Genomic DNA, 26,416 nt, shown 5'->3' on the forward strand with positions numbered 1-26,416 from the left:
TGTTTTAAATTTAGCATGAGCATATTTGAATATTTAAAAGAGCACCCTAAAACTGAAAATCTAAATCTGCAGTGCTGTGGAAGACAAGTTTGTTTGCAGGCAGGTTGTTATGCAAAAACACAACACCATTTACACCTTTGCTTCTGCCACCTTGATATTGTGCCTCTTCGTTTCCCATGCGTTCACTTAGTGTGTGAAGTAAGAGTTACAGAGATATTTTAAGATCCTAACACTGCTCTAAGCAGAGAAGCAGACCTGTGTCAATAGTTATTTTTAATTTTAGTTTTTACATTTTTGCTGGCAGCTTGGGATTAAGCCATTGATCCTCAAAACACAATTTTTCATACGGGAGAGAAGCATAGATTTCTTAAAAGCCGTTCTTTGTTCCTCAGAGGTTTGAGTGCTGCCTCTTGACTCTGCATGCAGCTGGGCTGTGAGAACTATTGACAGCATAGGGTATCTTCTATGAAAACTGGAGTGGGTGCGTGTATTTATAAAGGCGTGATTTAGCTCTTCATAGCAGGAGTTTGCTAATGAGCCATGAACTTTAACTGAAGTCAGAGAATCTACTTCTTTTCTGTCAATATAAAGTTTCTGATTTCAGCAGAACCAAACGCAAGACCTTTCAGCTTACTACCTCTGCCTAACAAAGAGAGGATATTCTCTCGTTTCTGGGGTATATAGAAGTTTTATAACGGTTGTCAGCATGCTCCTTACTTTATATACTTTTCTGCACTTCTGAATTGACAGTGACGGCTCAGTGAGCTTACCTGTGAAGCAAAGTTACTTCACCTTCTGAGCTTCAGCTGTAATATTTGCTTGAAAACAAATGAAACGCCAAATGTAATTAATTTTTTTTTCTTTTTTTAACATGAATGTCTTATGTCTCTAAGGTATTCTATGTCCATTCTGAATTAAGGATAGATGTTCAAAATGAAGCATCAAGGCAATACTGGTTTTGTGTGAGACTGTGTTTGGGTGGTTTTTAGATTATCTGTTTCTAACTGGGTTGCTAAAACCAAATGGGAAAATTCACAGTTGAGCTTTTAGCATATTTTTATACTTGCTTTGTATTTAGGTATCCATGTTGTCTTAAGAATTAGGAAATCATTCCTGGGGTAAAGACGATTACTGTACGCAGAAGATACAACTAAAGCTTTTTATTTCTAGAGAATCACAGGATGGTTGAGGTTGGAAGGGACCTCTGGAGGTCATCTTGCCTAACCTCCTTGCTCAATCAGGGCTACCTAAAGCAGTTGCCCAGGACCATACCCACACAACTTTCGGACATCTCCAAGGACGGAGATTCCACAACCTCCCTGGGCAACCTATGCTGGTGCTCAGTCATCCTCACAGTAAAAAAAGTGTTTCCTGGTGTCCAAAGGGAATCTCCTGTGTGCCCATTGCCTCTGTTCTGGGCACCACTGGAGAGAGGCTGGCTCTGTCTTCTTACGCTCTCTCTTCAGATACTTGTATACCCTGGTGAGATTCCCCCTTTAGCCTTCTCTTCTCCAGGCTGAGCAGTCCCAGCTCTCTCAGCCTTTCCTCGCAGGAGACATGCTTAATCACCTTCACAACCCTTTGCTGGACTCATGCCAGCTCTCTTTATAAGGCTAGAATTTTAGATGCAGGAACAGAAATAACAGTTTAAAACCATTCCAATCTATTTCATGCATTCTTGATTTGTCTTCCAGCAATTCATGGAGAATAGCAGCATAACTGCTTGTTACAATGAACTGGTTCAAATAGAGCATGGGGAAGTACGATCTCAGTTCAAATTACGGTATGTAGAAGTGCAAGAAACTGCAAACATCAACCGCTTGGTCTACATAATTGTGTCAGGTTACTTTCTGCTTCTTCCCAGCTATGCGTATATGTGCTTTGTGTATGTTAACTAATGTACTACACCCTTTTTTCCTTCTTCTGTTATTTCGTAAAGGACAAATTTAAGTGCCTTAGTAACTGGTACCCCGAGAAAGCTTGGTCTGTGTATGTTTCATTCACTGGTGGTTTAAATGATGGCTTTCCTCAATGCAAAGTGCAGTAATCTCCTTTACTCTGATGCTCGCTTGTGTCCCATATGTCTTGAGGTGCTCTTATTGAATATGACATTGTTCTAGCAGCCACTACTACCAGCATTACAGTCAGGGCAAGATCCTTTAGCAGAAATATTGCAGAACAATGGCTTTGGCTCATTTAATTGCTAGGGTAGCATTTTAAAAATGCTGTCCTGTGTGTAAGGTTTATGGGCTGCCAATGGGTATATGATGGTAAAACTTCACAAAGTCATTCTTGATTTCATGTGTGTGAGATTTCATATTTGATGGCCTAAGCTGAGTGCAACTTTGTTCTGGCTCTTCATACACTGAGGTTTTATTTTCTTGCTTGGGCAAGACGTGGCACACAGGAGCAAAGTTTTTTGTCTTAGCGAGAAATTAAATTACTTTCATTCCCTTATCACATTTTCTTTAATGTGACTAATTTTATATTTAATACAGGTGCCTATACATGCATGTAAATATGTTTGCAATTCAGCTATATGGAAGAAAAAGCTCTTGAAGTTGAATGTCGTGCAGAGAAGGTGTAGAGCCCTGGGTGTGATAAATTAATTCCAGTCCCATCTAAAGAAAATACTATCACTTCTCTACAGGTTTCTGTGTCTCTATTTAAGTAGATTTTTCTCAGCAAACTGATCCCAAAGTGACTACATGTTTGTGCACGCGGAATGCAATTACAGTACAATTTTTTTTAAAAAAATAAATACATAATTTGGGCTCACATGTTTTTTAATAGGTGTTTTCCAAAACTAGGCAGGAAAATAAAGCAGCTGTGAAATTTTAGGAGTTAGTTAGGTGTTACGGTGGTCCTGACTTGGTTTGTTGTTCAGTTGTAAATAGAACATGAAATGAATGACTTCTGAAGTAAGTCAGCATAGATCAGAAACATCAGGTTTGTATAGAAAGAGTACTGTCATTTATACACACAGCGCTTGCAGTTTATGTTTCAAGAACAAGATGCCAATAGAGTTTGAGCCCCTCTACATAAGTAGTATCAATTATGAATGCAGATAATTGAAACTCCATCACAGGGAGCATGATTCATGTTGGCTATCATATTTTTCTGCAAGTTTATTTATAGCAATCACCAAAAAAATCTTGAAATTAGTTAAAATTGGAAGGAAACAATGTCAGTCCTCAGTAGCATTTCATCTACTGACAATTCTTTCATCTATATTGTTTAAGGAAACAGCAGTATACCACCCACTTGTAATTCTGCTTGCTTTCGCTCTCTTGAATGAAGGGACATAAACCGTGAGCCTACTCCTTTTTAATTTATGTAAATAATAACATTATATAAAATGTATTCTGTGTTATCCTTTTTTTTGTATATAGATGATGCACATTACATATATATTTATGTGTGTGTATACGTATATTCACATCATCTCTGAACATGACTGGTTTGGGAACCTTTGGCAGCATTGCAAAATGCTATGAAAAACAAGCAGTGCTGTTTCAGTGTTTGCTACTGCCACTTCCAGATGCAGTCCCAGAATAGTTAAGTAGTTTAAAGAGTTTAATAGATGCAGACTCAGGAAAATTAAATAGTTAAATACTCCTCATCACATAACAAGCACAAGTAATGCTTATAAGCAACATTTGTACTAACATCTGGGGGCACAAAGTAGCCTTTTAAAAGATAAAATTTCTGGAGAAGATGATGTCCTGCAGCAGAGGATTTCCCTTACTGGGCAGGTGCTCTAAATGAATTTGCCATTAAAAACTAAGCAGAACTAGTATTTGGTAATGCTATTTGGTTATAACTTGTTTTCATCCCTGTGGTTTAATTAAGTGGGAAAAGAAGTGTTGCACTGTATGTCTGTCCCACTGGGTTTCTGATCTGTTTGCTGTCTAAGGAGGTTTTCTATACAGCCTTGCAAAAGTGAAGGGAAGAGACAATATTTTCAGAAAGTTAGTCAATGGAATTAAAACCAGGACATTTCAGGTGTTCAGATACAAGAGAAACATGGTGAAAAAGTAGGACCAGCCCAAGAAAACAGTGTATAAGGTCATGTCAGTGGTCATAAGTGTCTTTCCATTCCGAGTGGGACTCCGCTTCTCCACGTAGCTTCTTCTGGTTTGAAGCTTGGTTGGACATCTGTGGGAAGTGTGTATTAATCAAATAGGATATGGGTCATTTAAACTTGTCATTTTGCTGGCTTGATGGTTACCAGATCAAATGAAAATACTAGGCTTTGAACAGTGCAAACATAGCCATGTGTTTTCTTGCAGAAAGTTTACGTAATGACATTTGTTAGTAGTTGGTGTACCAGACAGGCATCTATCACTGAGATAAATTAGTTCCTTCACACAGCTCAAAATCACACTTTGAAGCCGGCTTGGACTGCTAGAAAATCACTTGTGAAATTACACTGGGGATTCTTTCATTGTATGGGCTGAAATACTGGTGTTGCCTTCCATATACAACAGTTTTTCCTACAAATCTTCATCCACGTGGCTGCGTGTCTATGTCTCTGTGTATATTTCCTTGTGTATCCTGTTTGGTTTTGAGTTACTTCCATGATGAGTAGAACAAGCAATGTCCTGTATTTCTTAATTCTCTAGTCGTCGATATTAATTCAAATCCCACTATGTAGTCTGGGAGCAAGATATTCTTTTTAGGTAATAACTGTATACAAGAATGTTTACGCATGGTGCATTTATGCTCTCTGCAATGAGAGGTACATAGAAGATAATTAGTTTGTGTTTCGATGAAGACTGACATCTATCAAAGCAAGTACACCTGGGTTGTTTCTTTTAGTATGCACTCTCTCTGTGTATACATATATTTATACACTTTTTTTCTTTCTAGTATTTGGAGCCTGTATAAATGTTAATCCCATCCTGTGTAACTTATAATATAAGCAATTTAAATTTTGTAGCAAGATGGTAAGGCTCTTGTTTTTCATGCATTAGTTCAAGGACAGCCCTGAAACAAATGGGAAACAAAGATTGTTTTGGCCCTTAATAAAGATCAGGATGTATGGAAATCAAGTCACTGGATTATTACTTGGAAGCAGGAAAATTTATATTTTTATGACTAGGACTTTGAGATGAATTAAATTATTTCCTTTAGTTATGTTGTATTACAACTTCTTTGATAGTGCCGATCTATTTGCTGTATTGAAAACTTTGTATATATATGCTTTGGTGACTTTTGTTTTCCCTATCTTTAATGGTCACAAAGCTTTCTATTCTGGTGTTAACAGCCTTTTGTTATTTTTACTGCTAATTTTTAGTTTCTGATGTCTAGAGCATGTTTGGAGAAAGTAATATACTATTAAGGTTCTGCAGTACACATGAGCAATTTTACAATGCGATCTGCAGTAAAAACACGTTAACAGCAGAGATGTCTGAAGCTGGATTTCCTGAAAAAAAAATCATAATGGAGACAGTAACATGGTTTAGTCAAAACAACACTCTACTTTGTGACTCATCTACCAATAAGTACAATATAGCAATGTTTTTGTAGTGAGCAAAATGTTCTAACAATAAACTAATGTGAATCCTTCACTAATTTCAGGGCTTGTAATGCGGTGTTCACAGCATTAGACCATTGTCAGGAAGCTATAGAAATAACCAGTGAAGATCATGTCATTCAGGTAGGGAAAAGAAACTTAACTGTTTCATAGAACTTGGAGAGCGGAACCCCAAAGAGATCTTTGCTCATTAGTTTCTGTTCTATTTTGGCATTTTAATTTTGTTGCCCATTAGAAAGCCCTGTACAATGAACTGTGTTATTTCTAGATGCTGCACGTTGGCACTTACAGAAGTGTTAAGACTTATCTTTCAGTAACTTCATCTAGATAATATTTTTGAGTAAATTAATGCTGCTTATGGTAAAACCAGCATGAAATCTGTAGCACAACTAGATAACCTGTACAGTAAAAAGTTTTGTTCTCTTTCTGTGCCTTCTGATAGCAGCTTAGATATCGCCTTCTGAGTTCAGCTCCTTACTTAAATAAAATGTTTAACTGTAACATGGTATTTGTATATGAAAAACACCGAATTGTAGGGATCTGTGGTTATGGCTTTAGATGTATAACTTGTGACGCTTTGATAGTTATATGTGAGTAATTATCCTTTAAATATGTTTTTTTTCATAGTATTCTAAAGTACTTCTGTTTTGGCAGTATGTTAATCCAGCCTTTGAACGGATGATGGGGTATCACAAGGGAGAGCTTATTGGCAAGGAACTTACTGAACTACCAAAAAGCGATAAAAACTGTGCAGATCTTTTAGACACCATCAACACATTCATTAAAAAAGGAAAGGTAACCAAATAAAATAACTCATGCAAAATTACTTCAGATTTCTTTCGGCTCTATTTTTCATGCTCTAGGTTTAAGAACACAAGATGTGGTTTTTTGGAGTGCACATATAAGACCACAGTTCTGCTCCTTAGATGTCTTAGGAGCACAACAGCCCATGCCTCAGACAAGTGACTACAGGTTTCTTTAGATTTGCTTTTAGGATCTGACTGAACTCCTCTACCAATCTGTTGGCTTAAGATCAATACAAGAATGTTTTCTGTGTTTCTGGTTTGCTTCAAGCCCATGGAACTTTTGTTAGTTTGAACACAACAATTTGTCCCTCTGTCGGTCTCTCAGGTGGCTGCATCATCCAACCAAAAGGTTTAACTGCTCTGCCATGACTGCAGAACCTTCATTGACTGCATGCTTTGAGCACCACGTGGCATACATATTTTGTGACCAAAATACGTCAGCACCCAATGGGGTTTGTTTTTCTAACTATGGTTAGAATATCTGCAGTGCGCTGTGAACTCCTGTTGTGGTGGTGATGGGCCACAAAAGTGCTACATGTTCCTGGCCCTGTGTTCCCCTAATACACGCAACAGCCTCTTATCCCATCTCCCATGGGCTGCAGAAGTACTTTTCACCGTTCCTTGTCTCACTCTCTGCTTCATGAACTTTGAGGAGTTCTTGAACCTTTGAGTCACTTTCAGCAATGATCTGAGCTTTGGGGGTCACCATCTGAAGTTGTCTGCAGGTTCACCTTGGTTCATTAGCAGTACCTGCAAGCCACTCTTGCTTTGCTCCTCCTCATTTATATGGGCTGCCGAGCTGCTAGCACTGCCTGCTCAAAGGCCCTGTGTGTTTTCTGTGTCTGTCCATCTTTGTCTGTGACAGAAAAGGTATCTTCCACCCATTTTGCAACTTCATCCTACTCTGCTGCCAAGGAGTTCCTGCCTTAAAATCTCTGTTCTTTGAGGTGGTAAGCCTTCTGCTTTATCTTCCTTTCTTCTCCAATCCGTACTGGAAGATATCTTTTGTTTCTGCATCAGCGTACTGCTTAAGGATGGTGCATATATGGCTCTTGGTTGGCCTGCAGTCTTCTTGATGTTTTGATGTAGCAGTGGGGATGGAAGGAAAATTAGTGGCCAGTAAGAGAAATGGGCATTTGCATGGGAGAACAGGGTAAAAGATGCCATGAAGTAATTGTTTCTTCCTTTTGCCTTGGATATCCATGGTCATGGGAGAACAGTCATGGAGTGAGAATAAGTTGTTGGTTACCTGAGGTTAGTTGAAGGACATCCTTAGGTCAAGTACTTCTGAAATTTAGCATACATATCACTTGATGACTGACAACTTCAAGGCTAAATGATGCTCAGCACAGAGTTTGGTTCGTCTGCTCCCAAGGGAGATATTCTCTGGATGTGTTGCAGCCACCAATGCTTATAGTGGGACCTAGCAGGAATGTTTGTAACCCCTCAAAGTAGATGATTCCTGAAGTTCTTTGTGAAAAATTTTATACTCTGTCACAAGATAAACATATTTACACTGTCCTTACATTACCACATGCCTGTTAAAGCAATAATAATTAATAAAGGATTAATAAATGTTACACTATTTTAAAAAATAAAACCATGAAATGATATGTAATTATTTACTACGTAATGACTGTGTAATAATAAATGAATATTTGACAGCAAGCCATGTATTCTTAGATGCTGTCTCTGTTGTCTGCATTTGATTAGGAATGGCAAGGTGTTTACTATGCAAGAAGAAAATCAGGAGACAGTATCCAGCAGCATGTGAAGATAACACCTGTGATCGGTCAAGGAGGGTAACTGACTTGTCCAGTATATAACTGCTTTCGCATTTTTAGGGCCTTCTCTCTGCTTTCCCTATCTGTAAGTTTGACATGAACCTCCAGGTATCACCCACCAGGGTGATAATATAACTGCTGGCTTTAAGCAATGTGGAAAGAATAAGCAAAACTGAGGTCATGTTCTTTACTGACGTTTGTCCATTTCTCTGTCCTCGTATGCTAGCTAAAAGAGCCAGAAAGTCATAACAATTAATAGTGTTACTGCTATAGATACCTGCAAGCTGATGTTTAGATTTCAGGTTGCCACGCATTTCTTTATGAAGTTATTCTACAGTATCCAAACTGTTGGCCAGTCAGCTGGAAGAATGAGCTGGGTGATCTCCTTTGTGTGCGTGCCTCTAAGTGCTCGCACCTTTGCAGTGTAGTATGGGCACGTTGCCAAATTCTGCTCCCAGATGTGCAGGTGAATTCCTGCAGGAGCAAAAGGATCAGGTGTCCTGGGAGAAAAAAAAACATAGCTCTAAGGCTGAAGGAGTGCTTGTTGCCTAGTTGTTTGTTTGGTGTTGAGTTTGGTATCTTGTTTCATGAGGGCCTGGAGACCTCTCCTTTAGAAAACAGCAGTCTATCACTTCACTTCTCTCTACCATTTGATGTGGTAACAACTGATTATTTCTGTTGCTAGGAAAATAAGACACTTCGTGTCCCTCAAAAGGCTGCATTGTGCCAATGAAAACAACAAACAGGTATTGTATTTCTTTCATGTCATAATTTTAATCGCTTTTAGTAAGATGATATTTTTTAGTTCAGAAACTGATATTATTCCAGGAGGATGTGACCTGTATTGCCAAAGAGATTCTCATTGATTGTTGGAGCAAGCAAGAAATCTTCAGCTTTTCTCCTTTTGTAGGACTGATAAGTAGAGAAAGAAAGGCTTTTCTGGAGCATGGATGTGACAGTTGAGTCCATGATACTGTGGGGCAACATACAACATAGTCCAAAGGGATTTGAGGGGCTTTTTTCCAGAGCTGCTCTTGCCAGTCTGATCTGGTGTACTTATGTCTAATAATGACCCATGCTCAGCTGGCACAAGGTTTGCCAGTGTGTGGTTCTTGAATAAAGAGTAGCCTTCACTCAGGACCTGAGACATTGCATGCTCATCAGAACATGTGTTGTGGGGTGGTGTTATCCAAGCCATAACCCAAGTAAACCAGCAGTAGCAGTTGGCCCTGGTCTCTGCAGTCCAGGCACATATCCACCCGAGCAGGTCCTGCAGCGAAGCTGGTGGCACGGGGAGCTGTTTGTTGTCATCTGCTCCTGGTTCCCTCCCTCTGAAAGTTTCTGAAGCAAATCATCGTATTGCATGCTTTGCCTCAGAAATGCTCTAGTACATGGCCTAGAGAGTGAAGAATTTTGGACTTTTGTGAACAAGGGAGTGAAATCTATATTTAGCCTGTGGCCTATAGGGGTGAGGTAGAAAGTGGGGAGCAGAGGAAGTAGCTGGCAACATTTTAGACTGAGGATGTTCTTGGGAAACGTGATATGTTTCCATGTTCTTTATGAGAGGGATTATGTATCTTGGTTTATTTAGAATTTTAATGTGCCTTTATCCAGGATGTGGGTAAAGATGCTTGTGCATAAAAAGTATTTAGAAAGTCACTTCTATTTCTAGTTGCCCCTTCTTCAGTATAACAATACTGAATATTTACACATCATAGGAAAACTACTACTATTGGAAGAAGTTCACAGGTGGTATTCTGTAAAACTCGACTGTTGAAACCATCCCTCTTGCACAAGTTTTTGTGGGGGCAGGTAGTAACAAGTCAAGGGAGAAAGCTGCACAAGGTTTGGAAGAACTTTGAAGGTCTGCCACAGAAAAACAGGGCTCAAAATGTTTTAAACTGACCTCATCTTTGAACTAAAACATGGGTTTTACTATTAGCAGCAAAGTGTCATTTACAATAGCAGGATGTTTTAAAGTGCTTAAGCTAGATTGCAAGAGTGTTTTTTAATAGAAGCAGTGCTAAAGTTACAGGTATTTATTTTTAATTCATTATTTAAACCTCATCATTGTTATTGTTTCATTTATAGATGCTTTGGTGTTGAGGTACAATTTAATGTTTTTTCTATAATATACACTCAGCTGAAAGACTGCTACAGGGAAGTGTGAATGTGATACTCTTAGTGGAAGACAATCAGTGCAAAACCATTACAAACTTGCAGCTATCTGTAAAAAGCAACAGTAGGAATATAGATAAAAAGTCCTTCTTCTTTCTGTTTTTCATTGCTCTGTTCATTGGGCTGCCTCAGCCAGTAAACTTAAGAAATTTTAATTAGACACTTGTGTCCAAGGCCACATTGATATTCTCTGTACTACTGACACTGTTGGAAAGCACCATCAATTCGTGCTTTTAGTATTGGTTCATAAGCAGTTATTGGTAAATAAAGCACTAGCACAATGACCTATAGGTTCTGGGGAGTTTCACACATTTGGTGAGCCTAGGGATATGGCCTTCAAAGGGTTCTCCACAAATGTAGAGGTCTACAACAAAGGTTAAAGACCACAGCCTAACAGAAAGCATGGTCTGGGGAGATTTAACATCCATTGGGGAAAAAACAAGGTGCTTCCAACAGAACTAGGTAATCATTCTGTTTCACTTCTGTGGTGGAAATATCTCCTGCCTGTAGTAGAGCACCGTGTGCTCTCGCATTGCATGAAAAATTCAAAGAGTGCCTTAGAATTTTGGGATTTTGAGTGTGGTTTTGGTTTTGGGTTGGCTTTTTTTTTTTCTGATAGATGGGCAATGACGATGACATACAGGAATATCTATATTATATTCATAAGACTTCTTAGAGTTATTTTTGTGGCAATACTGATGTGATGGTATCAGTTCTGATCTACATGTGGACACTGCCGTTTTCCTAAAATCCATGCCTGAATACTTGCAGCAGTAGAACCTTTCTCTGCCCTAAAATAGTACTATGTCTCTTTTCAAGCCACAGATAAATGTTTATGGAAGAATAAAAGGAAATCAAACAAACTATTTATTTAGTTACAGAGCAGAAAAAGCTGTCATGATTTAAATTTTCATTCAAATGTCTGATGTTTCACTGCATCAATGTAATTTTAAATGGCTTGATCTCGACATTCAGACACTGTATGCAGACTCGGAAGCATCTTTACATTATTATGCATTGTTTCCCCTTAAAAACTGTAGACGTGTTCTTTGTCATTACTGACAGCCTTCGTAAGGGATGTCATACTATGATTAGAGATCACTGTGTAGGAAGCTTCATGGATTTCTGTGCTAGATTTATCACATACAAAAATTAAGCAGGTTGGATTTATTCACAGGAAAAAAAATACATCTGAGAGTGTATTCAGTATTCTTACAGTGAAGATTTATGAATGGGGATTGACTTTCATGTGACTATTCCCATGTGCTGAAGCCTAGGTAATGATTAATGCTGCCTTTGTCAATTTGAGACCTGGCAGGATAGAGTCCGGTGTTTGCACATTCATAAATATAAAACAGTGGTGGTGTTTCTCTGCTTAAGAACATATTGGCCCAAGATTAACTGTGTAACTGCCCTCATAACTTACCTAGGTGTGCAAGAATGATGGAAAAGAGAATTTGTGTCATTCCTTTCCTTCCTTTCCTGAATAACCCCTGTAAGGACCATGCAGCACGCACTGTCACAAAATGATATGGACACTAAAAGCGCATGAGCACAGCCTTGCCATACTGTCCTTTTAGCTCACAGGCTGTGGCCACGGACTTCTTGCTTCCATGCAATCTAGTGCTTTGCTATAGGCAGGTGATGGATTTGGTCAGAGGGGCCAGTGACCACGGATTAGATGACAGTACTGGACTCCTAAATATGATGTGTAAGTGCAGTGTCAAGCACTGAAGTTTATTCATCTGAAGTAGAGGGCATGTATACCTTCTCTAGTGAATACCACAAAAAAAGCAGTGCTTTATTTTTAGTCCATTTCAGTTAGCTATACCTAAATATGTCATGTGCTAATTTTAGAGGGAAGACTTGAGGAACTGAAAGTTCTGCTCAGTTTTCCTATTAACAGCAAAATACTTTCTTGTAACCATGTACCAAAGGAACGGGGTGAAATGGTTAGCAGATATTAAACTGTCTGTCATGTATTGGAGAGACTGTGGTTTTATTTCTGAGCAGGACGGAAAAGCAGAGAAGCATTTCAACTGTGTTACTGTAGACCAAGCAATAGAGGTAAACTTTAAGATGATGGAAATATGCCATTTAAATGCTAAGAAAAATTGAAACATCTATCGGTGGAGTTACCCAAGATGTTTCAGAAGCATAAAGAATTAAGATTTTGTATTTAACCTTTTCATTAATGATAATGATTAAAAATTACTTTGAAATAAAGGAAGTTCTGATGGATGACACCTACCTCTACCCTTCCACTGCTGGAGACCTGTTTTTGTAACTGGGTTTTTTGAAGTCCAGTTTATCAGTGACTCCTGAAAGTATGCATGAAAAATTAGCTTAGATAATACTAAGGAAACGATTTTTAAATTACTGTACAGAGGGAAAAAAAGTGAACATTTTCGGGTTTTTTTTTTTCTTTTTGTGTTTTATTCCTGGAGTCTTTCAGGTTCATATGCAATTTGCACTTAAAACACTATCTAAAAATGAGTATCTGTTCTCTTGCAGACACAGACATTAAACAGGAACTTAGTATATAAAAGCACTACCGTATCTGTGACTTCCTGCATTGCATATCTGTTTACTTTCATATTATTTCTCTACATTTAATTACACCTGAAGAAGTGTCTTTGACAAACACTTTTTTTTTTAATAACTGAACAGTAAATGTTGGAATGTAGACCTTTTAAAATCTTTTTGTATCCTTTTTCCTTACATATATATTTCACTCTTGGTGCATCTTCAGCTCTACAAAAGTCACCGTGATGAGAAGTACACAGAAGACAATTCTCAGTCAGGTCAGAATACTGTCATTTACCTTTATATACGGCTGTGCTTGAGGTCGTGGCTGGGTGCTTTGCTGGTATGAAATGCTGTCTCTTCCCTCTGTCGAGTCAGTGGTCAGAGCAGATGGCCAATGACGACAGCTGCCAGCTGCTCTGACGTCGCACCATGAATTGGGTTTGTAAACATCATTAACGATTCAACCTCCTGTGCAGGGCTCTTGCCGCGCATTCGGAGTTAAGATGCATTGCTCTTTGTTGCATTGAAACACTGTGTCTGATCCTGAAGGTGGTGCACCTTGGCACCCCATTCTGTTTGAAATTAACGTGGGACTGTGCTGATTCGTGCCAGCAGACCTGCCCTAGTATTTCCAGTTTTAGGACCTGTTGGTAGGCCATCGGTTTGGCCCCATCACGGGGCGGAGACAGTGGTCCAAGGTGTCCAGGCTAGAGCTGGTCGTGTCCAGTCAGCGCCGAGTTGTTGCAGCATGTCTGCACAACCCTTGCCCCATGTCTCAGGCAGGTTTGCTTGCTTGCAGACAGCGCGTTGAAGGTCTGAGTGACTTCTGCAGGCAGCTTTTGACTAAAGGTGTGGAACATAAGGGGGTAATCTCTTCTTCCGATGCTGTGTAATGCTTGGAATAACCATCTTCCCTGAAGGAGGAGGCCGTAGAGGCCAATTCTGAGCTTGTGATTCCAGTGATCTGCGCCAGGCGCAGCACTGCTGTCTTATTCTGAGTGAAAAGATTCTCGCGCCGTCTTACCTTCTGGCAGCCAAGGCCCTTCCCGCTATCAAACACTGGACAATGTTGCTGTGCAATGTCAGGCAGCTCCTGATTTTCACATGGGAGGAGGATACAACTTATCAAGAGCACGGGAAGTGACTGCATGACATCCCCTGCTGTTTCAAGTAGCACAAGAATATGTACGAGCATCGGAGAGCCTTGTGGTGACAATAATGAGTAGGGGGGAGAAGAGGTTATATATGCAGTTTTGCATCCTTCAGAACCGACCAATCATGTGTTAAACTGTTTGCTCCCGTGTCCCTGTAATAAATGCAGTTTTTGTTTCTTGCTGTTTCTTTCTTGGAAACAGGGGAAGGTGAGAACACCTGTAAATTAAGCTGAAGAACACTTGTTACTAGTTAACGCATAGTTACTAGCTTACTAATGTATTTTGCAGGTAATGTGGGGCATTTAGGTTTGCTCATTATTGTCACAGATTTCAGCAGGACTGGGAAGCCACATCCCATGAAGCATGTCGATGACTGCAGTGCAGTGTGAAAGCAGGCAGCCTTAGAGTCAAGTGGTGTAGGTTATCCTTCCCTGCAGTCCATAGTTGTGCCCCAAGGATAAATTCCCAGAGCCGTTGGCATGTACTGGTATGTGATGAGGGCAGAAAAACAATCCATGTGGATCATGCCGTTTACGATGGTGTAACACATCTGGATGGGGAAACATCCTGCTCACCAGATGAAGGAAATTATTTTTTTTTAGGCACTTAAATATTTTCAGCTGAAATTGTAGCATGGCACTTGTGACTCTCTAGGTGGCACTAGTAAAGTTTCCAACTTGCTAGTTGGTATTTAATACAAGGAGAGTTGCCTTATCTGATACTGCCACTCACAGCTATGTTTATGTGTAAATGTTTGCTCCCACTCAGGTGCCTTGTGTTAAACTCCTCCAAATGTTAATGCAGGAAAGGGGTTTGAAAGAGAAGTCCTGAGAAATAAATAAATAAAATAATTTAATATGGATTAGTTATTCCCCACTCTTAGCTGTTAACAGAGGAAAATGCTTTCCGTTTCTCCAGTCTGGATTACAAAAACATGAAGAGGCCCAAGCTGTCTTGTAAATCTGTGGTAAAGAAAATAATTAAGACAGAAGCTGTATTTCAGTCACTTTTACGATGGATATATTTTTAATTCTGGAGAATTGTATACTAACATTTTCTTTTGCTAAAGGCAGGCTGCATACATTCTGTCTTGTAGCACGGTTATGCAAATTGGTCCTTATATTGAGAATATCAATTTTATGATATTTCTGATTCTTCACATGGTGGTTTTCTCCTTTTGAAAGGTTGCTGGGGCCTCTGATCTTTGAGTGGCATTTCAGATACTCTGGGAATAGGTACCACAGAGACTCTTGCAAAGAGGTGCATGAATGCATGATATTGCTGTTTTTAAACATAAGGGAGAGTACAGACTGTAATGTTTTGGAGGAAAATGAAATTTTACCAAATTTTTTTTTTTTTGTGAGGCTATCCCCAGGCTTTTCATCCAGCTATTGCGTTTGTCTGGATGTCTTGCCTTAGCAAATGGCAGTTTCAAGAATGACAGCTTGGTGCATGGCTAATTTTCATTGCAATTGAATTGATTGTTTATAATCATTCTCAGTATGTTGGATTTTTCTTAAACCCAGGGTACAAGCAATTACTGAAATTAAAAGCAAAAGCTGTCTGAGTCTGAATTGTGCTTGGGCTGGAAGACTGTAGACTGAGACAGGATTTTTCTCACTTGCCTAAATTTCTAGGCAGTTAAACTCAGGCTTGTTCAGTGGTCGGTGGAGAGCAAAAGGGACTTGCAGGAGGGGTTCAACCCACCTGCCCGAGATATCTCTCCTAAAGCAGGATCTTTGACAACTACCTTAGACAAAGACAGCCTGAAAAACTGCTGCTTTTAGGCAGCTAAAATTAGATGAAGTGATTCCCCTGTTCTATAAGGCATCTTGACTTCTTCGTGAAACAGCTTTCCAGGTGGCTTTAGACAAGTTGCTGTAAATTGATAGACATCGATTCCCTTGTGTCCAATGTGCAGAGGTTACAATATTCCCCCCATTTATGTGGTACCATTAAGATCATTTAATTAAATGTTCAGAATTTTAGATGGAGAGGGCTCTGTGGAGATCTTACTTGATGCATTTTTAAAGCTTCTGGTTTGTATTTACAGAACCCCATTCCTTCAAATGCAAGAACAGAAGGAAAGACTCAACTGATGTTAAGTCAATAACATCTCAAGGTAGTGATGGTAAGAAAGTAAACTGCCAAAATGGACGTTATAAATAGAGACTTGCTGTGGGCAATAAAAACAGAGAATGAAAGAGGAACCAGACAGATTCACAGCTGCTCAGAGATTGCTCCAGTTTTTATAACTGCTGTAAAATTTCTTTAGCCTGATTCGCAAAGCAGTGCCCCAGCACGAGCACCAGCATCACTCCACAACGCCTGCGGCACGCAGTGCCTTCACAGGGAGGGGGAGCGTCCATGCCGCGGCGGGGGCAGCCTGCTGAGAGGGTGCGTGGTGAAGCATTAGTTCCACTGCTCTTGGAAAGCTGCCGCTTGTGCTCCCGAACCAGCATTTTGTTTTCATCCGTGTGGGACACGAAGGGACCTGTTGCTGCTGGTTCCTTGAAAGCAGTACTTCTGCTCCTGGTCCCACTTGTGACTGCTCACTGGGGCTGAGCAGGGTGGGGGCAGAGATTTCTTTCTGCCCCAGTACGTAGTGAGAGAAGCACAGCTTACGGGGAGCAGGAATGGGTTTCATTAGAGCAGCTGTATCACTGGGATGAGAGACATACACACGTACACTCACAGGAGAAGCCACGTCTGGCAGAGATCCACTGCAAACAAAGGGAGAGTGGTAGGTACTGGGCATGAAGTTTAATATAGCTTAAGTATGGCTTCATTTCGGTTTAGCCGAAGTGACTGATGGACAGAAAAACTGACAGCAGTGAAGGGTGGCTGCAAAGGAGGTAGACAACAGTGCAAGAAATTAAACAGTAAAGCAAGAACTTGCAGGAGAGCAGAGGAGAAATAGGAGATGAGGCTGGATTTTGTCGTGCTGTTCCCCAGTGACAGCCTTCTGCACTCTTTAATTGCTGTCATCTGGCTTACTCTCTGCAGTACGTTAACGGTGCTCTCTTTAATGGCAGCTCCAAGTTTACAGACCCGACGGTATTCTTCCATGGCAAGGATCCACTCAATGACAATAGAAGCTCCTATCACAAAGGTGAGTCCTGAGCACTGCCTTTTCCACAAACTCAGACTTTGGAGCTGCTCTCATAAGGAAGTATGTAGGTTGTGGCAGGACAGCCAGGGGTTTCCTGCAACTCATATTTAACAGAATAATTTAAATAATTTTTTTTCTTACCTTCTTTCTGCATCTCATCCTCTCATTCCAAATTCTAGTCACAAGGAGGAATATTAAAAAGGGGAAAAGGGTGTCCTTGCTAGATACACTGCTTATGGCAGGAAGGGACCCTGCTCTGTGGAGCCGTGCACGTGTAGGAGGGAAATGTGCTTCCAGTCCCACCTTTGCTTTTACCATTGATATTTATAAGATAGCATGCAGAGGAGAGAGCACCTGTACCACATTGTCTCCCTCCAGTTTCCTGCAGTCTTTTCTTCACTATCCACGTTATACAAACCCTGCTGTCACAAACCAGCTGCACAATCACCTGTCCAGCAAACCAGGGTGCCTTCCACCTCTCACCCTCAAACCACTTTTTTCCTCTGTCCCCATCTTCTCTTCCTGGCATCAAGCTCTTTACTTCCCAGCACCACCATGCCCATCAGAGCAACTGGCTCCTTTCCTTTTCCTTCTCCCTCAGCGCACCCCGTAGGGAGGCCTGTAGTGCCTCGGCGGCAGTTTCTGGCTGCTGGAGAAGATAGCACTGGGGCTTTCTCCCTCTCAGTCCAGTGTGTGGTGCTGCTGTGTCGTTGCTGTGTTCCCAGGTTGTGGCTGAGACTTAAGGTGGGAGGCAAAGAAGAGCCACCTCTTCTCCCTCAACCACAGCCCAGCTGTTGCTGCTCTCTGCCCTTCATTTTCACAATGAGACAATTAAGGTTTTTACATCCAATATCAGGATATCTGAATTACATCCAGGAGTTCATTTGTTTCCTTTTTTCCTCTGAGGACGGAATGATTACTTCTGAGCAGCCCTGGTTATGCTGAAGGTCTGGGACATGACTAGTTTTTGGTCTCCCCATCTGCAGTTATTTCAGATATTTCACACCCTTCTGCTTTCATTTCCCAGGAGTTTGCCAGTTACAAATAGCAGGTGGATACCAGGGAATCAGAGCACAAATTTACATTTTCAGAGTTGTACCTAAATGACTGTGGGGGAATTACATAGCATTTGCTAAATGGGAAGTACCATAATCAAGCCAGGAATAAAGATTTTGTACTAAGAAAAGACAAAAGTGCCATTCACTCTTCCTCACCTGCCTCCTTAATCTGTTTTCAGGTTATTAACATAATTAATGCTGCCCAGGAAAACAGCCCCATCACAGTAGCAGAGGCCTTGGACAGAGTTCTGGAAATCCTGCGGACAACAGAACTTTACTCCCCTCAGCTAGGTACCAAAGATGAAGATCCTCACACAAGTGATCTTGTTGGAGGTCTGATGAGTGTGAGTAAAATTAGCAAAGATTAAATTACTGCTAACAGTGTCCTAGATCACAGTTCAGTGCTCTTCTGTGCTAAAATTTCGTAAGCACTGGGATGGGGACTCGTAATTCATCACTACTTCACTTAAGTATTTTGGTCTCTCTACTAACAGGAGGCACCAAGATGTAGTAAGATATGGCCACGCCTCAGTCCATTGGGTGCATTCATCCTCATACATAAGTGAACGTGGTTGCCACTAGAAACTATATCATCCAATCTGATTTGTCTCAAGGAGATACTTTCTAGAAAGCCTAGAAGCTTAGATAGGACTAGAGGGATTGCTCTACAGCTGGTCCTCTGTAAGAATGAGGTTAATCAGGTTCTGACTTTGGTCCTGTAACAGCAGCCAGAGACAGACCACCTAGATTTCGCCTTGGTTTACCTGATTTTTTAACATACACTGAGCTAATCCCTGTTAAAATAATATAAAGAAAATCAAAAATAGATGATAGTGGATAATTTGAATGATGAAATACAGCAGGTGCCAATGAAAGGGTCAAGGAGGGAAATACACTATATAGTTAATAATATCCTTTCTGGAGATCTCATACTAGTGTTCCTTAGATCCTTTCATGCCTGTTTTGAAAGACCTTAAAAAAAGGATGGCTCTTGTAGTGCTGCAATAGGAGCAGTGCTTTTAGAACCCAGGAATATTACCTAAAGTGCCTGTAGTGGTTTTGCAATTAATGATGCATGGATATTCTGCCTAAAACTTAAGATAAACTTGCTTTTCAGGACGGTTTGAGAAGACTGTCGGGAAACGAATATGTGTTTTCTAAGAGTAAGCCACCACTTTAAAATTCCTTTTGCATGTGTGACTTCTTTTGTAGATGTTAGTGATACAGAGCTCCGAGCTAATTTGCAGTGGGATGTATGTCCTTGGAAATGGTTGTCTGAGTGACTGCAGAACAAGTGCTAGACTGCCTCCATTTTGGAGTTGAAGCAGGTTCAAATAATTAAAACAATACATTTCAAAATGTAGAAATTCAGACCAGGAAAAAAACTAAATTGTCACTTAAAGAAATGTTCACCAGTCTTTTTGGTTTATGTCCAAATTCTCTGTAATAATATAAAACATATACATTATAGTCTTTGACATAAGGAAAAGAGTTGTTTTTCTTGAAAGAGAGTTGTTTTCTAAAAGGAATTCTGCATGTTCAGAGAGGGAAATAATCCAGAAATGTTGTAATTCCCAAATTACGTTTCAACAGATATGAACCTGAGCCATAGTCACCTTTCAGTGCCAAACACCATCAATGATGTTCCTCCCTGTATTGCACAGCTCCTGGATAATGAGGAAAGCTGGGACTTCAACATTTTTGAGTTGGAGGCTGTTACAAATAAAAGGTACTGGACTCCTTTCCCTGTGCACCCACAAAAAGGTTGTTGAGGAGCTGTAGCAGAAAGCTCTTTGCTCTGGAAAAACTGAAGCAAGACACAGCAAATCTGAGAGAGACGTCTTTCTTTTACTCTGTGTGTGTGTTGATACCACTTGTCCCACTTAACAGGCCAGGCTCACACCATGGTCAAGATGCACGGAGAGCCCTGTGCAGACTGTTGTCTTCCCTGACAGTGTCTGCAGCCCTCCAGGATTGCTTCCCGTTCAACTTCTACCTTGCTTGACTCCCACCCACTCTGTCCAGGTGACGCTGATAGGCACAGTCCAGTGTTGTTACATGCTTGGTGTCCCACAGATGCCCCTTTTTCCTGCCGATGCAAATGGTCATGCTGGAAAAAGCAGGCCTCTCCCCTCTCTCACCTAAATAACCCTACGATTTAGGAAGCTGTGAGGCAACTGTGGCTTTTCATTATAGGGATAAAAAACTGGGATGGAGGATAAACCAGTGATAGGATCAAGAGCCTGAGATTTTAAAGCTTACAACGGAAGAAGATGCCAGTAGTTTCGAGGTCATGCAGACCACAAAACCAAACATGTTATCCATAGAGAAAAGTGATTTTCGTTCCAGGATGCAAAGAATTGGAGAGACTACCGTTCCTCTTGTACTCTGTTTGAAGAAAATGGCCATTTTTGGAATTTGCATTTGCGTGGTTTTAATTTGCAGATGTTGGCTTTTGGTTATGCCTTTCTCAGCTCAGTAGCCTTGTAGATCATCTTGCAGGAGTCAAAAATGTGACTGCTAGATAGATAGATAGGACCCTGTCACAGGCAACACAGAGTAAATGACAGACCACGGTGGATTTGGATTTAAGAACCAACAAGATCAGAAATTTTGCCCTACTTACTGTTTCGCACACAGGCTCGCTGCTGTCCTGCCCAGCATTGCATTCACCAGACATCAAATTCCCTCTCCAGCTGGGAGATCACTGCTGGTAGGATTCAGGACACACAACTTCTGTTTGGTCCAGCCCATACCACCCTCCCACACCCCAACACACACGCAGAGCTACCCGCTGCCTGTTAGCATTTGGAATTCAAGGGGCGGGGGGGTTACCGATGGCAGACCCCCGCCTCAGCTCTAGGAAGTGATCCAGTCCTCCTGAAGCTTGAAGAGTTCACATGAAATAGTAACCTGATGCTAAGAGCTGAGAAGCATCAATATACTTTGCATATTGCCAACTTCAAATAGTCAGGAAATAGAAACCTGGATGCCCTGAAGTCATAGAATTCTTTGAAACAGTAAACATTTGATGTTTTTTGTCTTAGGGCTTTTTAGCCTTTGGGACATACCTCTGTCATGTTCAAAGTCTGCTTTTTCTCCTCAGGAAAAAAAATGTATTTTTGATTGATTGACAGATACTAAAAACATGAAAGACCTGAGTCTTTAAGAATTTTTTTCTGAAGCCGCAAGAATTGGTGAAACTCTGGTGGAACTGCACCATTTCTGCGAAACATTATAATAATGTCTGAAAGGATGACAGATGTAATAATCTGTAACTTTGGCCAAGCTTTTGAGAGTTTACAGATATGCAATTTAAAAATGTTTACCATTCCCTCCCCTCCCCCCTTTTATTTTTATGGCCTTGTTGATTTCTTTGTCAAACCCACCACACTTTAGAACATCAGAAGTTCCTATTTTACAGCTGTGCTTTTTTTCTTCTGTTGTTTTTCAGGCCATTAGTGTATTTGGGCTTAAAAGTTTTTGCCCGGTTTGGTGTCTCCGAGTTTTTAAACTGCTCGGAAGCAACGCTGCGAGCATGGCTGCAGGTGATTGAAGCCAACTACCACTCCTCCAACTCATACCACAACTCCACGCACGCGGCAGATGTCCTGCATGCTACCGCTTTCTTTCTCAGGAAGGAGAGAGTTAAGGTATAACCAGGACCTAGGAGTCCTTTGGGCTAGGATTTCTGTGTTTACCATTTTATGTGTGTCATTCAAAAGTCAGATGTTTACTTAAATAATGGTCCTGGCTTCATAAAGTTGCTCTGCCCCGAGGTCTTTTCCTGTGATGCCTGCAGGCCCACACAGTTTCTCTAAGTCTGTTTATACGAGTAAGGAATTTACATTTTTAAGTAGCAACAATAGGGGGGACAAACCTGGCTCTTTTCTGTCTCTTGGTAACTGGCTGTTAGTAACAGCTCTTGATAAAGCTTTGTGCAAGCTTTGGAGAGGGAGGTGCTGAGCTCTTCTCCCAGGTATCCAGAAATGGGACACGTGAGAATGGTTCAAAGCTGTGCCAGGGGCGGTTTAGACTGGACATGAAGAAGCATTTCTTTTTGAAGAGGGTGGTCAAACACTGGAACAGGCTTCCTAGAGAGCTGGTCGCTGCCCCAAGCCTGTCAGTGTTTAAGAGGCTTTTGGACAACACCCTTAACAACATGTTTTAACTCTTGGTCAGCCTTGAAGCGGTCAGGTAGTTGGACTAGATGGTCGTTGTAGGTCCCTTCCAACTGAAATTTCCTAGCCTAGCCAAGCCTATAACACACAAACTGTGTAGGAGCAGTCAGGCAAGCACACAAAGTGGAAGGACACCACTAGAGGATCCATCCACCATTAGAAGATTTAATGCAAAGATATTGCTTAGGTGACAGGACAGTAAAAAGCTTCATTAAGGAAAGAGGATTTGAGTGAGGGTAGGAGAGGGAGTTTTGGAGTAGGTAACCTGTGGGCACAGTGAGTGGAAAACAGCTGCAAGGAGGTGGAATCCCTCATGCACTCAAGATTACACTTGCGTATTTGTGGGTACCTGGAAATCAGAATTATTTACTGTAATTTTTGTACCACTTCATAAATTTTCTCTCTTCCTTGTAGGGAAGCCTTGACCATTTAGATGAGGTGGCTGCGTTAATAGCTGCCACGATTCATGACGTAGACCACCCTGGACGGACCAACTCTTTCCTGTGCAATGCAGGCAGTGAACTGGCTGTCCTTTACAACGATACGGCTGTATTAGAGAGTCATCACACAGCACTGGCATTTCAGCTTACAACTAAAGACAGCAAATGCAACATTTTCAAGAATATTGATAGGTGGGTCTGCTGGAGAAGGGGAGCGTGACTGTGTGATTGCTTGTGTGGGGATTTTATTTTGGGGCAGATTGAGAGCGTATCTTCTAAACCAGAAAATATAATTTGAATAGAGGCATTAATATTTAACGTCTTCCAGAATCCTAGGTAGACGTGATTTTTTTAACACACACACACTCCCCCGCAACCTCCAATTAGTGTTTTTTTGGAAGCATATAGAGATGTCTGATAATCTTTTACGGACGGATTATGTCAGCACGGTCTAGTTGGCAGCCTCAAGGCTGCATCTTGACCCACTGCCTTTTCATTGTAGCCAGACACCGCATCCTGTGTCTGCACGTGGCCCCATGCTGGCTGGTACTGCTGCATTCACATGGCATGGAAAGGGGTGGCAGTGGAGGGAGCTGAAGCTCTGGGAAAGCTGGAGGAACCCTGCTGCTGGGCATGCATGTAGCCTAGGAGTTCCCATTGCATCAGCCTAGGGACAGGGTGGGAGAGAAAGGGACCTGAAAGGGAAAGGGCCTGACCCCAAATAGATAATGAATCTGTCTATCCCACCATAACACTTTTGGTTCTTGAAAAACCTGAGATTTGCGTTCCAAGCTAACATACAGTGAGATGGAAATGTGTTGGTGCCATTCCTGGAGAAGGTGTCTTAGTGTTGCAGCATTATTATATGTTGCAGGCCTCTTCTCCCAGGTGAATAATGACAGGACCAGAGGAAATGATCTGAAGCTGCGGCAGGGGAGGTTTAGATTAGATATTAGGAAGAATTACTTTACTGAAAGAGTGGTCAGGCACTGGAACAGCCTGCCCAGGGAGGTGGTTGAGTCACCAGCCCTAGAGGTGTTTAAGAGACATCTAGATGTGGCACTTCAGGGCATGCTCTAGTGGCAGAGACTGTAGGTTGTTTGGTTGGGCTCGATGATCTCAAAGGTCCTTTCCAACCATGAAGATTCTATGATTCTATGATTATGAAACTGAATTGTAAATTTTTACTGACTTCAGGGGAGTGGTTTTCATTAGGTAAAAATAACAGAAGAAAAGCAATACAGAGCTGGAGGAGCCCAGAGAGGCATGATCTAGTCCATTCCTCCAACCCTAGACCGTTCATAACTCTGAAGGTGCTGGCTCATGTGGATTAGCCCCCAAGCAGTGTTCTGCAGCACTGTCTGGGCAAGGGCGAGGCAAGGACAGAGCTCTGCCTGGCAGGCTTGTGAGCAGGAAATATTTTTCTTTCCTAGAAATCACTACCGGACATTGCGCCAGGCCATTATTGATATGGTTTTGGCAACAGAGATGACGAAGCACTTTGAGCATGTGAACAAATTTGTGAACAGCATCAACAAGCCAATGGGGTCTGAGGAGACCAGCTCACACGTAAGCGCTTGCAGGACTTTATGCCTTCATACATTTCAGTGAAGTTCTTCCTACTACTCGTAGGAAGTAATTCAGTAGTTCTTCTACTACTTTAAGTATCATTTTCATTCATGTTGTATTAATTTGCACTGTGGTAATGCCCAAAACACACAACTGGATTTGTGGCCTCACACCTCAAAGTGTGAAAAGATACTTTTATTTTCTTGTTTTCTATGTCTGGCTCTTCCCTTAGCTCATTTAAACATTTTTTAAGCCTTGGTATCAAAGCCACCTGATGTTCACAAAGCATGCGAATGGGTGCTTTTGTACATGCAAAATTCTGTGCATGGAGCCAGGTTGGCACTTGTGCCTACGGTCCTGCTTCCAAACAGTGGGATTTGCCTAAACCTGGGATTGTCACTGAGGAACCTGCCCTGGCAGTTTTGTGTCTATGTAACCTGGAGCCTTCAAGCCACAAGGAATAACTCCATTGCTCCCTGAGACCTCTCCACCCCATCCCCATTCCTGATTGTACCAAGAGATGTCCGGCCTTTACTCCTATCAGTTATACATCCTAATGCTCCATCACCAGCCAGGGTATATTTCTAAGATGCCTCCGAGTTTCCCAGCCCTTTACCTTCTCCTGTCGCCTTTCAAGGTTGAGCGCTCAATTACTGACAGGGTTCTCCAGGGCAGTGTTACCTAAGCAAAGACCATCTTATCACAGCTCAGTGAAAACAATGCTTTCCTAGAAACATTGAAAAAAAAAAAAATCAGGTGAGTGATATTAAAAATAAATAAAAGCAGTTTCTGTCAGTTCTCCATAACTGGACAGAAGGTCCGCATCAGTGGGTGGCATGGAACTACCCGCTTTCAGGTTTCTCTGTACTTAGATGTGGACCAGGCAGCAGCTTGTTCCACCAATTTCTAAAAAAGCCCTCTGAGGTGTCACTGGGAAATGTGGCTTCTCATTGTTCTTCATTTCTCCCTGTGACAGCTTAAGCATTTTTCTGAAATGTTTCCTCCATCTCTACCCTTTTAAAATCTCTTTCGTTTTCTGGCATGCCCGCATTGGCCTGTAGGATTTAGATTCACAGCTGTCACTGAAACCATGGTCTTTCCAAGCTCTGAACGCACTTCTGGGACGCTCCCTTTTATCCCATGAATTCATTTGTTCCAGCACTTCATAAAGCGCTTTTAAATGCTCTCCATACATTCTACTACAATCAGCTTTTCTAACCTATAGAAGACATTGTCTTTGACTCACTCTCCTTTATCTTACTGGTTTATAGCAGAGAGTATTTTAAAATGTACAAGAGTTGGAGAGCAATAAAAGTGGAGCACAGAACCACCTGTATTTTTCCTCAGTATTAGGTTGTTCTGTTCCTTATTGTTAACAGTGGCTCTTCCTATTTTTGATCTTGAACAGCAGTTAAGGAGCAGGGTTAATTTGGCAGCTCTTTGCTGGGCTACCCATGCTGAAAAAAAATTAACTGCTAAACATAAAGTTAGAAGATTAATGCCTGAATTGGCAAGAGTAACTGCAAACTATCTACCCATAAACCACAAAGACATTAATTTAGTCGTGGTGGTAAAAAGTATTTATGTTCAATTTTTGATTCAAGAGTTGAATTTAGCAGTGAAGGGAGGCCATAATTACACAAATATATTATTTTGAGAATAGTGTTAATGCCATGGTGAGCTGAGGTGGAGGCTTTTTATTACTCAATAAGGAACATAATATACCTGTGCCCTTCTAAACTGTTCAAGACCCAGAAGATGATGCCACAGCAGACTTGTAACAACTACTCTGTCCCCTCCACCTGCTCTCCAGAGCGGTCAATAAGCGCTTTGGTACTTTACCGCCTAGCAACAGAGGCTTTCTGCAGCCAGTCTGCCACTCCTGCATTTTCCTACTGTTAAACTCATAAATTAGCTGAGACTTCATCCTAGGCGGTAACTTAAGACCAAAAATTGTTCCAGGCTGAGGGATCAAAATCCAGCACAAAGGCAGCAGTTTTATTTGCAAACATACTGGAACCACATAGCACAGACCTGCTTCTCTGCCTGCGAAAGAAACAGTCAGC

General features: G+C 41.2%; 1 protein-coding gene across 3 annotated transcripts in view; it reads left to right on the forward strand.

Annotated features, from left to right (window-relative positions):
• The window catches only part of PDE8B (phosphodiesterase 8B), a 76,706-nt gene that overhangs the window by 47,303 nt on the left and 2,987 nt on the right, over positions 1-26,416 (forward strand). The window contains exons 6-19 of one of the 3 annotated variants that reach the window (XM_054186898.1): positions 1,695-1,783; positions 5,584-5,662; positions 6,194-6,334; positions 8,059-8,147; positions 8,815-8,875; positions 13,060-13,111; positions 16,044-16,121; positions 17,026-17,102; positions 18,340-18,504; positions 19,278-19,323; positions 19,754-19,889; positions 21,615-21,813; positions 22,756-22,973; positions 24,215-24,350. In XM_054186898.1, coding sequence (XP_054042873.1) covers positions 1,695-1,783; positions 5,584-5,662; positions 6,194-6,334; positions 8,059-8,147; positions 8,815-8,875; positions 13,060-13,111; positions 16,044-16,121; positions 17,026-17,102; positions 18,340-18,504; positions 19,278-19,323; positions 19,754-19,889; positions 21,615-21,813; positions 22,756-22,973; positions 24,215-24,350 — 1,566 coding nt within the window. The remainder of the gene's footprint in view (positions 1-1,694; positions 1,784-5,583; positions 5,663-6,193; positions 6,335-8,058; positions 8,148-8,814; positions 8,876-13,059; positions 13,112-16,043; positions 16,122-17,025; positions 17,103-18,339; positions 18,505-19,277; positions 19,324-19,753; positions 19,890-21,614; positions 21,814-22,755; positions 22,974-24,214; positions 24,351-26,416) is intronic. The other 2 variants (XM_054186900.1, XM_054186899.1) reach the window with 2 other exon arrangements.

Source organism: Rissa tridactyla, chromosome Z (genome assembly GCF_028500815.1).
Source record: "Rissa tridactyla isolate bRisTri1 chromosome Z, bRisTri1.patW.cur.20221130, whole genome shotgun sequence".
In the NCBI taxonomy this organism is placed as follows: Eukaryota; Metazoa; Chordata; class Aves; order Charadriiformes; family Laridae; genus Rissa; species Rissa tridactyla.